This window comes from Callorhinchus milii, unplaced genomic scaffold, assembly GCF_018977255.1.
Source record: "Callorhinchus milii isolate IMCB2004 unplaced genomic scaffold, IMCB_Cmil_1.0 Scaffold5, whole genome shotgun sequence".
In the NCBI taxonomy this organism is placed as follows: Eukaryota; Metazoa; Chordata; class Chondrichthyes; order Chimaeriformes; family Callorhinchidae; genus Callorhinchus; species Callorhinchus milii.
Window position 1 is genome coordinate 24406733 of NW_024704746.1, and position 15195 is coordinate 24421927.

The 15195-nt window shown below is 41.7% G+C and overlaps 1 protein-coding gene across 1 annotated transcript; it reads left to right on the plus strand.

The window, feature by feature from the left end:
* The first annotated feature begins 1031 nt into the window (after positions 1 to 1031).
* Positions 1032 to 7597, plus strand: best4 (bestrophin 4). Its single transcript, XM_042335008.1, has 10 exons — positions 1032 to 1183; positions 1514 to 1608; positions 1906 to 2139; positions 3946 to 4100; positions 4642 to 4719; positions 4906 to 5058; positions 5460 to 5540; positions 6190 to 6344; positions 6874 to 7088; positions 7569 to 7597. Exons 1-10 carry the CDS (start codon positions 1032 to 1034, stop codon positions 7595 to 7597), a joined length of 1347 nt encoding a protein of 448 aa, XP_042190942.1.
* The last annotated feature ends 7598 nt before the right edge of the window (positions 7598 to 15195 follow it).

Consider the following 15195-nt stretch of genomic DNA (forward strand, 5'->3'; position numbering starts at 1 on the left):
AACGTTGAAGGGCTCTGGGTTTGAATCTGGTTTCCATCTATTTGCTGTCGGTCACTAATACATCTAATGGCAAAAACCTTTGGAGGTGGGGGTGTGGGGGGGTTGGTGTGGGAGAGAGTGAGGAAACCTGGGGATTAACTGCTGCTAAGGAGACACACCTGGAAAGGCCTGAGGAACCCCAGACATTGCTGATGGGAGGCCAACTGTGTCTGGCTCAGCTGTCTGATTTAGTGGGACTGTACACACACGTCCTCAATGACCCACACCCATGATTGTGCAGATAAAGTGTTGATTGCAACTTTTTTGGGGAAAAAAGAGAACATAGAATTATTTACAGTGATATTGGAGCTATAAATTAGTGTGTGATGGACAGATATTGACTAAGAGCAAAGCATTATAAGGCACAGTAATCTGAATCCCACATTCTTCTTATACGCTCACACAAGCCACAACGGACAGTCTCTCCATCTATCTAGAAGGTCAGAAATTATCGCTGTGAAAATTGCATTTTAATTGTTATTTGTATTTGTTTATTGATATTTCCTGTGCAAGTCTGGATACACTGATGTAATATATCCTATTGTTGGGGTTGTGTCTGTCCGACCTGTTCCGGGCCTCAGCTGATGAGGTTAGTAACTGACGACTGAAGTGCATGAAATATTTGCCCTCAGAGATTCTCTTCTCCCTGAAGGTTTAGCCTCTGCTGTCTTGTCTGGCCAGGCTGAGCTGGGTCATTGGAGGGGGAGTTGGCTGTGTGACAGCCCAGCAAACAGCTGCATAATCTGCTTTGAACACAAGTAGCCTAACCTTGTGTAGACTTATCAGAAATTCAGGAATTGTATGATATTTAATATACTGTAAAGGACGGTTCTGGGCAAAGTGCTCGCCATGTACCAGAGTAAAAATGACTGTCCAGTGCTTTGGGACGTCCTCCCAACGTGAAAGGCGCTGTCCAAATCTAATTTGTTGTTGTTGTTGTAACTTCTTTGAGGCTTTCATTATTTTTCAGGTTATTATAACCCAGCGACACAATGACAATCTCGTACACGTTAAAAGTTGCTGATGCCCGATTTGCTGGATTCTCCAAACTCCTCTTTCGTTGGAAAGGAAGCATCTACAAGCTGCTGTACAAAGAATTCATTGTGTTCGTGATTTTATACTCCATACTCAGTGTGACCTATAGGTGAGGTTGCCTTCTGAAAGATATTTTTAAAATATCCCAAATGTTATTAGATCTAACATTCGACCTCTACTATTCTGCTGTCTCCAAACAGGGAGCAGTACATTGGGGAAGAATTGAAATGCTCTTTACTATTTACTTATTTATTTAAAACAGGAACATTTTTTTAAAAATCCATCCAGAATGAATATGAAATGGTCTTGTTTACATAAATGCTGTTAGAAATAGGAAATTATTTTTCCTGTTTAGATCAGCTATGAGTTTATGCGGAGCCAATGTATACCTGTGTATCTAAGTATGAGATTGAGCTTCTATTTCTGTTTCATCCTCTAGGTGTTTCCTGTCACATGAACAGAAACGTGTGTTTGAGAAAGTGGCTGTATATTGTGACAAACACACCAGCCTCATCCCAATGTCCTTTGTCCTGGGTCTGTATCTCCTCCGAGTCCCTAGTGAAAGCTAGTTACTGAACACTCCCCATTCAGCTTCCCTAAAGTGGAGATAAAATAATTCTTGGTGTACGACTTTGTTATAAAACCTGGGATAGATAGAGGATTTGTGTCCAGCAAAAGCAATGCAGGCGCAAGTCCACATACGGAAATCTTTCATCACAAGACGCAGCCCTTTGAGCCTCTCATATCCCAATTCAGTGCCCTGGGACGTCTTTCCGACGTGAAGGGTGCTATACAAGTGTAATTTGTTGTTGTTGTTGTCTCCTGCCTCAGGGTTCTATGTCACTCTGGTTATTAACCGATGGTGGAGTCAGTACCGGAGTATCCCACTGCCAGACCAGCTGATGTGTGTGGTGTCCGGGAATATTCACGGTTTGGATGAGCGAGGACGAATCCTGCGGAGGACACTGATCCGCTACGCAAACCTCTCCTCTGTCCTCATCCTGAGGTCAGTCAGCACACGGGTGCGCAAGAGATTCCCTTCCATGAAGCACATTGTGGAAGCAGGTAAACTCAATCACTGAAAACACTATTCTCTATTCTATTTCACCCACAAAATATACAGTCAATTCACTTTACAGTGGAGCCTGTGAAGCGCTTTGAGACATCTTGAAGGCATGATAAGGCGCTGTATCAAATGCAAGGATTAGTATTATTAAAAGCAAACAATTGACATAAGACTTACATTCATGATAACATTTGTATAAACATATGTATTAGAAACCTGAGTGCTCTACCGGATGTTCTACTTCCATAGTAAATATTGTACAAACATATTGTGAATATTGTCATATTTTATTTAACTGCAATATTCCATCTCTAAAACAGAAAGTATATTCAGCCCCATCTTAATTATCTGCTATAACTTCCTTAGCAAATTGCAGTGTGTTTTCCCACTTTTAAAACAATTACTGATTTTTTTTCTCTGTTTAATCTTTTAATCTGCTATCTCGAGGGAGATCTACTGTTGATCAATTTCATTCGATCAATGAGTAGCGCTACAATTGATAATAGATAGTCAGCATTGAAAGATGACATTTCCAGATTTACTTGTTCAATCTGCTATTGTGTATTGGTTAGTCTGTTTATTGATCAATATCAATGAATGAATATACAGTAAGTGCTACATGGATGATACAATTTAGCCACATTAGATAAAACAAAACATTTGGTAGATTTGCAAACACGGGACCTGATGCCATTGAACTGTTTCATCGTAAATACACTGAAAAAATGAGGTTAGAAGAAAGTCAACAGAACGTCTCTGATCTGACTACTGACTACAAACAGCAAAGCAACCACTGAAGCTTCCCAGTCAATGTAAGCTGCTGCTAACAACATTAAAGGGATTGCAAGTTGCATTCTGAGAACATTTATCTATAAATGAATAGAAGTTACTCTTACCTTATATGGAGCTCAGTCATGAAAGGCTCAACGTTGACCCAATCTCATTAGTAAACAGAAGTTGAGGACAGGAGGCAGGTGCTTGAGATGCTGTTGTCCTTAAAGGGTGTGAGTGTGTCTCATCTCTTCTCTCCTGTTATACACGGTTTGCAAAAAATTAATAGCCTTTTCTCTGGCGGTTTGTGCGAAACACCCATCACAAACTCCACAAAAAACATGTTGCATTTTGGATAGAAAATATTCACAACTGCATAATTAAATAAATAATGATAATCCTTGCATTTGATATAGTGCGTTATCATGTCTTCGAGACGTCTCAAAGAGGTTCACAGAATATATTGTAAAGTGAATTGACTGTATGTTTTGTGGGCGAAATTGTTACCAAACATTTATTTGATGAGCCGGAAATATCAGATAACAGTCAGGAAACCTCAGAATTTTGTCCAAAGTAAAATGAAGTAAAAAGGAGTCAGATGAATATCACATGGTTTATTCCAACATTCTGTCATTCAGACAAAAGGGCTTCAAAAATGTAACTGCTCAAGAGACTCCAAATTGATCCTCGTCTTTAAATAAACCACTCTCACTGCAGGAAACTGACTCCCAAATTAAGGCTGAATTTAAAGAATTAAAGATGTTTTTCCCAACATTTTGCACAACAACAATCCTTACATTTGCTATACCTGCTTATCATGTCATTGGGACTTCTTAAAGTGCTTCACAGCACATACAGTAAAGTGAAGTGACTGTGTATTTTGAAGGCAAAATCTGTAATTTTAAAACAAAATGGCCTAACAGGCCACAAGCAACTCGGTAGAATGTTCAGGCCCGGCCTGAGATAACTCAACTGTTACCAACTGGTGAAAGAACTCCAGCCACACATCAAGAGGTTATTCTTCTGTTTTTCAGGATTCATGACTTGTGAGGAGTTAAAGGCGTTTGAAATTCTTGTCTCTGATTTTAACAAGTACTGGATTCCGTGCGTGTGGTTCACAAACCTGGCATCTCAGGCTCGGAGCGAAGGCCGAATCCACGATGATGTGGCTCTCAGATTACTGATGGATGTGAGTGTGTCATCCTGACATCCTGATAGACAGTCGTTCATAGAATCATAGATTCCTACAGCACAGAAGGAGGCCATTCAGCCCTTTGTGCCTGTGCTGACTCTTTGAAAGAGCCACCAACTAGTCCCACTACCCATTGCCTTGCAAAATTGAATTTGTGTGTTTGATAGCTCCTTGGTATAGCAGCTCCAAAGAACACTAAACACACAGTATAGTGATGTATAAATATATAGATATATATATATAAATAGTATACGTGTACTGATGGGAAATATAACTTCCATTTAACGACATAAGGCATTTGATAGGAAAGAACCAACTTGCCTTTTTGATAGCACCTTTCCACACTGAAATGTCTGAACGTGCTTTACAGAATTTGCTATCAAATGTATACACTGTGTTAATAGGCCACAGTGTCAATACTTTCATCATAAGGCAGTGTTTGGATCCCAAGCTCACCTCCTCGCTCAGCACCTCAGTACTAATAGTAATGATTGTAAAGCACAACTTGTGCTCAATGTTTTCCTGTTCTAACTTGCAGGAACTGAATGGATATCGGGCAAAATGCAGTCTGTTGTTTCACTACGACTGGATCAGCATACCCTTAGTATACACCCAGGTCAGAACGGCATCCGTGAAAAGCATCAATATCAAAGTATAATGACATCTAATAACAATAATAATCCTTGCGTTTCAGATGGCGCCTTATCACATCATTGAGACGCCTCAAGGCGCAACACAGAATACAGTGTAAAGTGTAGTGACTGTGTATTTTAATTATTTCCTTTATTTCGCTGCTCTGTAGGTCGTCACCATTGCGGTCTATTCTTTCTTCACCATCTGTCTCATCGGGCGTCAGTTTCTTGAACCCAAGGAGGGTTATGAAGAAGATAAGATAGATTTTTACATTCCCATCTTCACCTTGCTTCAGTTCTTTTTCTATGCAGGTTGGCTGAAGGTATGATTTACACCTTCTGATCACTAAACTGCATTTAAAATGCTGATTCGTGGAATTATTGGTGCTGTAATCAAGTTTACTTTCTTCTCATCCCTGCAAAGTATGTTCGACTTCATTCCAACAAAATGAAACTCTCATCTATTTGTTGTAAGAATTAGCCCTCTTTCTAGCCAGATATGATTGCAACTCTGTACTTGCACTTTAACAAACTATAGCTAATAATAATAATCCTTGCATTTGATATAGCGCCTTATTATGTTGTTGAGACATCTCAAGGAGCTTCACAGGATACATTTGAAGTGTAGTGACTGTGAGTTTTGTGGGTGAAACAGTTGCACGCGAATACGTAATCACACATTAATACTCAATACTCATTAATACTTAATACTCTGCTTGTTCAGGTCGCCGAACAGATCATTAATCCATTTGGAGAGGATGATGACGATTTTGAAACAAACAAACTGATTGACCGTAACCTTCAGGTAATAATAATAATAATGTATATATATATTGCTGTATATATTACAAATAATGTTACAGTTATCAACCATTTTCTGTTAGCAAAGCACCAGCATCATTTCCCCCAATTCAACCTTGTTCAAATTAGTCACATCTCGGACTGTAAACAAATTAATTTATCCAGGCTGAGCTGGTTCTGTGATCAAACAAGAACTTGGCCCCAATTATGACTGTTTGTGGGACGCTGCTGTGCGCAATTGGCTGCCTCGTTTCACCCACACAATATACAGTCAATTCACATTACAGTATATCCTGTGAAGCGCTTTGAGACGTCTCAATGACGTGATAAGGCGCTGTACCAAATGCAAGGTTTATTATTATCCCAACAACTCTATAAGAAGAATATGTAAAGGAACTAAGAGCAGCACTAATCCAGGTTTGCAGCATAAATCTGCACAGAATTCACCACCAAAATAACTTTACTGAAGGCGACTGGAAGATTTATGGGGAAAGCAGACTTTAAATCAGAGTAGAAGCTTTATTGTGTGTCCTGGTTACAGTGATCAATAGCTAAGTGGGTACAAATGTTCCCATTACTGAGATCTGTCATCTCACCCACAAACATCACAAGGTTTGAAGGTTTGTGTTACAAATGGCTGTACCTCTCCACAGGTTTCCTTTCTCTCTGTGGACGATATGTATCAGAATCTTCCTCCAGCTGAGAGAGACAAATACTGGGACCAATCCAGCCCTCAGCCGCCTTACACAGTGGCTACAGCCAGTGAGACACAGAAACCATCATTTCTAGGATCTACCTTCGACATGCAGTGAGTGTAACACGACCGAGGTCTGAACTGATAGATTAAACAGTTAGTGTCAATCCAGCCAACCTCACTGAGGTTATTACCTTTTAAGGTAACAATGCAATTGCTGCAAAAAGCCACTGGCTTTGGTTGCTGTACCCCCCAACCCACTACCTGCTGCCTCCGCTCCACTGGCTCCAGGCTCCTGCTTGTCTTTCGTGCCCTTCATTCCACCAACTCTGGAACTCTCTCCTTCAATCCCTCCGCCTTGCCCCCATCCTTCCTTATCTTCAGGTCGCGTCTGATGACTTTCTTCTTCGACCGTGAGTAAGGTCACCTCCCCCCAGCTCGGAGTCGTGCTCCGCCACTGTTAAGCGCTCTGGGACCCTACCCAGATATGCTCAGTTTGGTATTTTTGTGTCTTAGCTTGATTGTTTGTGTCCTGATTGATTGTTGATTGATGGTGTCCTGATTGATTGATTGATTGATTGATTGATGGTGTCCTGATTGATTGACAGTGTCCTGATTGCTTGATTGATTGATTGTATTCTAGCATGATTGAAAGTCAAGCCCTGAATGAAGTAGAGGAACCTTCTCAAATGGACCCCAAGCTGCACACACCCCTCCTCAACACCTCAGCTGTCACACCGCCCCCAGCCGTCAGCCTCAAACACTTCAGGCACATCCCAGCCATCAATTTATTACCGAACTTTACGGACTGTGTCAGCTCCGATCTGACTCCAGATGTGGTCACTCCAACCAATGAAGGTACCCTAGACTAGAGCATCAAAACAGTCATAGCTCTACTCCACAATATACATAGTCAATTCACTTTACAATGTATCTTGTGAAGAGCTTTGAGACGTCTCGAAGACATGATCAGGCTCTATATCAAATGCAAAGATTATTATTATGCCGTTTGAAAGCTTCTCAGACTTGAAGCTTGAATGTATAAAGAAGACACCTGAAGTTGCTACGTCGCCAGTCATTATAATGAAGATTTAAACATTCTTTAATGAATTGTGTAAAGAACTAAAACCAAGCCACTCGTTCATCATTATCTTTGTTACCTTTAGGGACTCTCCCACCAAAGGCTAAACCTGGCAGTGTAGTTGTTTTGAAATCAAGATCTACCACATTTTTTTCCTATTCTGAATACATTCACCCCAGGATTTCTAGATTGTTTTCCCTCCCCTTTAATATTAGTGTTAATACCAATGCTAAGAACAAAATTGCTCTCCTTTGCAGGTTCCTTTACAGTCCACATACAGAACTAAAAGGAACTGTTCTTGTTTTTTCTTGTGATTCCACACAGGATCATCAGTTCTAGTTGCAACATATACTTTTCCTCACAGGGGCAGCATTGCACCTGCATTGAAGTTAAGGAGGTTCTACTCAACTGCTGTCCAAATACCGTGTTACATATTCTTTTGATATTATGTGTGATTCAGAATAAAAAAAACCTGATGCCTGTCTTAGCTTGAAGCATAAAGCTGTTTAATCCTTGTCTAGTCTTTACATTTCTGATAATTTGATGATCCTTGACATTAATCGGACACTAATCTCTTTCTCCGTTAAATTCTGTCCATCTGCAACCTGTCCCGAGCTATTGCTTTGCTGCTCAGACCTATTTTGCTGAACAGCATGAGCATCAGTTACCTACTGTGGAGGTGCCCACATTCTCCCATTCTAATTCAGAAGAGATTTATAGTGTCCAACATCAGAAAAGATCCCAATATTCAAACTGTCTTGTCCCATTTTTCAAAAACCCCAACTCCTTCACATCAAACATTTATTATCCAATTCTCACTTGAAATTTGCCACACTATCTGAGTCCATCACCTCCTTGAGCAAACTATATGCTAACCATCGTCTACATAAGCATAGTTAAGTCATACTGCCTCTTCATCCATCCCCTTTTGTGTGTTGAGACTGAGGCTCTTTGTTGTGGATCTATTGATCATACAACCATAGAGATTTATGGCACAGAAGAAGGCCATTTGGCCCATCATGTCTGTGCCATCTCCCTCCCGAGCAATCTTTTCAGTCCCACTTGTCCTTTCCCACACTCCTGTAGCTGATTGTTCTAAGGGTATCTGCCTAGTTCCTTCTTGAATGCCATATGGATTTCTCCTCAGCTAATGCTCCTGGCAAGGCATTCCATATCTTAGTCACTGTGCGCATGAAAACATTTCTCCTAACCTCTCCATTTGCTCATTTACTAACCATCTTAAATTGATGCCTTGTAACTTTCTGACTCACCAACCAGTGGAAATAATTTCTCCCCTTGACTTTATCAAAACCGCTGGTCATTTTAAGGCCCTCAATCAGGTCACCCCCAACCTGCTTTGCCCTGTACACAGCAGTGAGATGAATGACCAATAAGCTGGGGTTTTGATAAATTGGCTAAGAGGTGGGAGGTCTATTATAATAAGAACAATAATTTGATACAGCATATCAAGGACGTTTCAAAGCTTTCCACAGCGTAGTGACTATTCTGTGGGTAAATTGTGTAGGTGCATTTTGTATTCTCATTTTGCGAAGTGCTTCGAGGCATTCTTGTTTGTGAAAGGCACCGTAGAAATGAAAGTTATTGTTGTCTAAAAGGTTTCTCCTCCTCCCTGGACTTGGCAACTAAGGGAGCTGCCAGTCTTTGGATTGTCATGGTGATCCCCTGCTCCCTTGCGTGACACCTCATTAACTGTGATGTGCTTTCAGTCAAACACCAGGCCTACAATTTAAAAGCTTTAAGCCATTTGCAAGGTTGTGATTTATTAATGGAAGCCATTTACAGAGGCTGATTCCTCAAAATGAAGTGTCAAAGTAACATGAAAACTACTGCTCCACCACAGGACACAGGAAAGCAACTCCTGACGGGGCACAAAAATCAAAGTACTGCAGCTGCTTGGAATCGGAAATATAGATAGAATTCGCTGGGAACGCTCATCTGACGCAAGGTCATCAACCTGAAACGTTAACTCATTTTCCTCTCTCCATCGATGCTGCCTGACCTACTGAGTGATCACAGCAACTTCTGTTTCAATTTTATAACGAGGTACAACTGAATTTGGGGAGCAATTTAACAATTTGGTCTACAGTCAAACAGATGTACTTTCTTAACAATGGAGCGGATCTCAAGCTATTTTAAGGTTTTTCTTTAAATAGCAGAATGTATTGTTAGCTTGACAAAACAAGGCTAAAGAGAGGTCATGGCCCAGGTATTTACCATGTATGAAAGGCATGGCTAATGTAGGTGTACACAAGCAGGCTCTTCCTCTTGATGTGTGAGTATGGAATTGGAGTCAAAAGCACAAAATCAACCAGCCCAAAATAAAACAAGAAGTTTTATGGGGTTTCATTAAGTCTATTCTATTCTGTACTCATTGAATTTCTACCTGGGTGTGTGGGTGAAAATGTGGGCAGCAGAGTGTTGTATAATCTGGATTTTATGGATGGTAGTGGATGGGCGACCGGCGAGGAGGGCGTTAGAATAATCCAGCTGAGAGGTGACAAAGGCATGGACCAGGGTTTCAGTGGCTTTCAGAGAGAGGTATTTGCGGAGACGGGCGATGTGTCGGAGGTGGAAGAAAGCGGTGCTGGTGAGGGCCCGCATGTGGGGGAGGAAGGATAATTGGGGGTTGAACCTGACGCCTAGGTTGCATACGGGCTCGGAGAGTTTTAGGGGGAGGTCGGGTAGGTGGAGGAGGTGAGAGCCATGAGATTTTAGACGTTGACGAGAGCCAAAGAATATGGCTTCCATCCTGTCAACGTTCAGCTGAAGGAAATTTGTGCTCATCCAGCCCCTGAGGTCTGACAGGCAGATCAGGGGACTGGGGGGCGCAAAGAGAGGTGGAAAAATAGTGTTGGGTGTCGTCCGCATACATGTGGAAGTGTACTCCATGTCTGCGGATGACATCCCCAAGAGCCAAGAGGGAGCAAGTGGATCAGAAAGATGGATCCTTGGGGTACCCCGCAGGTAACATGAGACAGGTGGAGAGGTACATGAGGGAGAAAGGAATAGAAGGTTCTGCTTGAAAGTTAGTTGAGGAAGGGCAGGAGGGGCTCATGTGGAGCATAAACACCGCAGAGACCAGTTGGGCCAAATGGCCTGTTTCTGTGCTGTAGATTCTAATGGATTCTAATGTATGTATCCATTCCCTCATTGTAAGTGTTATTGTATTTAACACCATGACATCTTTAATTCAGTTAATGAACAGAGACCATCAGTAGAGCCATGTGAATTCTCAGTAGCTTTGCTTCAGGGATTTTATATAATAATAATAATGCTTGAGGCGCTGTAAGATTGCTACTTCCTGATTGGGAGCCATCTGAGAGAGAGAAATGGCTATCAATATGTAGCATGGTTTGGAAGTAAAACATTTCACATTTCAATAGCCCTGAAGAGCGAATATAATCACTGAGCTATTCCAACAGAGAAAAACTGAAAGCTCCATTAAAGCCAATTTTCAAATATTCTAAAGTGTCAATTAAACACTTATTGAATATGTATTTAAAGCACTGCTAACTAACCCAGCTCCATCACTGTCTCACACCGCAGGCCACCGAAACTCTCATACACAAATTTATAACATCCAGACTTGACTATGAAAACTCACTGCTTGTCGGCCTCCCCAATTCCTCCCTCCACAGACTGCAGATCATCCAGAACTCTGCAGCCCGTGTCCTCTCCCACATCAGGTTCCGTGACCCCATCTCCCCCACGCTCGCCCAACCCCACTGGCTTCCCATTACACAGAGGATTCAGTTCAAGATCCTGGTCCTCAGCTTTAAAACCCTCCATGGTTTTGCTCCCCCCGACCTCTGTGACCTCCTAACCCCTTACCATCCTGCTCGCTCCCTCTGCTCAGTGGGCTCCGGCCTGCTTCAAGTCCCCCGCCTCGCCCGTCCAACTATGGGCAGGCAGGCCTTCTCCCACTCTGCCCTCGCCCTCTGGAACTCCATCCCGCAGTCCTTCCACCTCGCCCCCTCCCTTGCCACCTTCAAAACCCATCTCAAGACCCTCCTCTTCGACCGTGCCTTCGATCACCCTCTTTCCCCCCCGCTCTCCACCCTCCCTGATCCCAACCCCCAGGTCGGGTCTGAAACATTGATTGTCCACTGACAGCCTCCCGATGTGAAAGGCGCTGTACACATATAATTTTGTTGTGGTTGTTGTTGTTGTAACCCCATTTATGAACACTTATCTGCTGAATTCCCATCAGCAGTACATTAGCAGCTTCATTCTGTAAAAGTATGAATCATATCCTTACTTTGGGACTGTTATAGAATTACCTACAGTATTAAATTTTCCTGTATTTGATGGCAGTAAATGTACCGATGCTGATTTTTGTGTTACGAATTACAATAAACTGGGTTTCGAATTGAGTCTGAATTAATCAATTTCCCAAATTCTGCAGAATCTTTCATTTTAAGCCATTGGCTCTAAGTTTAAGACTGATTTGCTAATTTTCTGTATTTACGTCTCTGATGTTGATTTAGGTTGCTTTTATTTCTTCTAATTAAAATAATACTTGATTAGGTTTGGTACTTCATCACACCTCAAAGAACATCAGGCAAAGAGTTATTTTCAAGGATAGGTGTCTGCAGGCTGCTGTGACTCAGCAACAACAACTTATATTTATACAGCGCCCTTCACACAGGGTAGTGTCCTGGAGCATCAGTGACCCACAAATAGCAGTGAGATCAGTGGCAAATTAATAACTGTTCCCATAAAGAGTTAACACAGCCCGCTGTGAAACCTCCACTTAATCACGTTGACCTGGTTTTTATTACACTCTATTTTGGACAAATTACAGCTGTCTGTTCCATGCTGTCATTCTTTACAGCGTTCTGATATTCCACAGGCGAGTTACAAAACCTTTGGTGTCCTACTGGGTAATTATCAGGTATTGTTAAGGAAATGTGATCTTTTGAACATCAGGCAAGAGACATCAGTGATAGTTAGAAATTACTTTGATCCACATTTTGAATTCATTCTGATGCTCGCCTGAAAAGCTTTTTAAACATAAGTATATCTTGCTTTTTTTTAAGCGAGCCCAAATGCAACTTCTAAGGCTAGTATCGCTCTGGCTGTGATTCATATAAAAATCTAACTGAGAAGCAAAATCCTTTTGATTTTCTTGCTTCGTCTCCAGTTGCTCTTCATATTTGCTCCAGTCTCTGAGACCCCGTGGAACTAATGGAAAAGAGAAAGCGGTTTCTCCCGCTGTCCTGGCCAACAATCCCCCCAAATAAGTCACTCACTTCATGGCTGTTTGTATAACACTGCCATGCGCCCACTAGACATATTCAGTGCAATTTATATAAACCTGTGAAGCGCTTTGAGACGTCTCAAAGACATGATAAGGCACTACATCAAATGTAAGGATTCTTATTTATTATCATTATTATTATTTTTCTTGGAAATGTTCTTTCATTTCTCTTGGAAATGGACCATAAATAATGTTTTACTCCCAATGTTTTTTCTACAAGATATTGTTTTCTTTTCCTTTTTAAGGGCAATTTGCATTCCATGTGCTGTTTGGGTTGGTGAGCTACAGATTAGCTACTTTCTGTTTAGTTTTGATGGGATGTCATATTATTTCTTGTTTGATATTGATTACTTCTCTCCTGATGGAAATTTTTTTTTTTGGTTTGCGGGTTCATTCTATCATTTTGATACTATCATTGTACATTATTATTATTCTCTTCTGTGCTGTCAGAGGATGGGTATAATAATAATAATCTTTGCATTTGATATAGCGCTTTTCACATCTTCGAGACGCCTCAAAGCGCTTTAATACAAGGTCAGTTTTGCTACGATAGGTTTCCTGAGCTCTAGATTGCCCGAATACCATTCACTATCCCTGATCCCAAATGATTTGATAAAGTCAAGTTTAAACCACTCCGGCTCAGGCTCGTCTCACACCAATTTTACACTCGCTGTTGAGTCATCTGGAGTGAGCCAGAGACCTCAACCCACACACAAAAATGGCCTGAGATACATTCAGGAACATTAGTTCCTCGAGCTCCAGTCAGGAAGCAATTCTCAATAAATAAAGAATTCTGAGAACGCTGCACACCAACTGCCAGGGGAGAGCGTCAGACCTCATTCTTTGTGTGAATCACCTGCCAGAGATCGATTTAGCTCAACTCACACAGCATAGCACAATTGTTCTGACCTGTGTGATCTCTTTAGTATCAGTACCGTGTTCCAATTTCCTCCCAAGATACGTGCACTCAAGCCAACATGAAGCTGGGCCACGGAGGTGGTGGAGCCGAGTGAGTCCACAGATCTGTACTGCACTGTTTGTCTTCCAGCTTTATTAGTTCAGATTGTAATGCATCTTCTACATTTCATGGTGAATAGTTCATTTGAGAACCTAGGAATAACCAAGCCGACTCTCTCGAGACAGGAGACTGAGTGAAATGTACGACCCACCCATTCAGCTTCTGAGTGTTTTCATTTCAGATTTGGGGTCTCACTTCCTGCATCCCCACATTCCCAGTGTCAGCCTGGCTCAGTTGGTAGCACTGTTGACTCTAAATCCGAAGGTGAAGGGTTCAAAGCCCACGACAGGACTTTGATACCCCAGGTCTAGGCTGACACTCCAATGCAATGCTGGGGATATGTTTTGGAAAAGGCATTGAATTATGATTCCATATTGCAATGGGGCATGTGTAGGATATCTCAGGCAGAAAATGTCATTACATTGTGCGGCCTTTCCTCATTTATCTACAAATCAGCTGCCTTGGAAAACCATTATCACGTATTTCCCAGACATTACCTTGAAGGCTTCTCCATCTTTTTGAAATACTCTTCCTTAAAAACATTAAGATTTGCTCTTTTATTGAAGCCGTTACAAAGACACATTGGTTTGTGTCAGACCTTTAGCAATTCCATTGACCCCTAAATGAGTCTGGTTCTCACATAGAACAGTCCTTTCCTTTAATGCCATTAGTAACACTGTAATTAAATGCGAGTGATTCCTGGACTAATCTGTGACATTCCCTTTGTAATTACATAATACTTCATAGCAGTCGAGTGTCTCTGCAGTTACAGCACAAACGTGGCACTTATGGGTGAATCAATTGGCCAATGGTTTGTGTGTAGCTATTAAGTGCTGCATTTAGTGCAGAAATTCTATATGATGATCAGCTGAGTGTAACACTTGATATTTTGCTTGAGAACAGAACCTAAGTTTATGTTGTGCAACAAAGTGAAATGTTTTTCAGTAACAACAACAACTTGCACTTATACAGCGCTCTCTACGTCTCAGAGCGCTTATCTGACTCCGAGCCGGGGGGGGGGGGTGAGGGGGGGGGGGAGGGGGGCAGTGGCTGTAAGCACAGTCAAACGGGAAAGTTTTCAGGTAGAAATTGAAAGAGGAGAGCGGGGGGGCAAGGCGGAGGGGGATTGAGGAAGAGTGTTCCAGAGTTTTATGGATATTCATATGAATAAATTCAAACGTTAGAGGCATAGGAAGTTACAGCACAGGAATCGATCGCTGCTGCCCCAGGGTGTCAGCTATATCAAATGCAAGATTATTATTATTATTATCATCAGCAACAATTGACTCTTGCTTGAAAGTATGCTTGCCCAGACACTGGGTGAGGATAGGACAGAGCCCGGCTCTGACATACCCAAACAAGTTGAAATAACATGCTTATTATTCACCGCTCTCATCTCATTCATTAAATAAGGTACTTGAGCCAGAAACCTGCTGGTATGGAGACCAACTGGTGTCCGTGAAGGCAGTCAGTCAGGGTCCTTTGGGAAAGGAAACTGGAAACAAAAAAGAAAAATTTGCATCTTGAATCAAATTTTGTGTAGGTCACATCTCTCACAAGAATACATTACATTAAAACTTCGTTT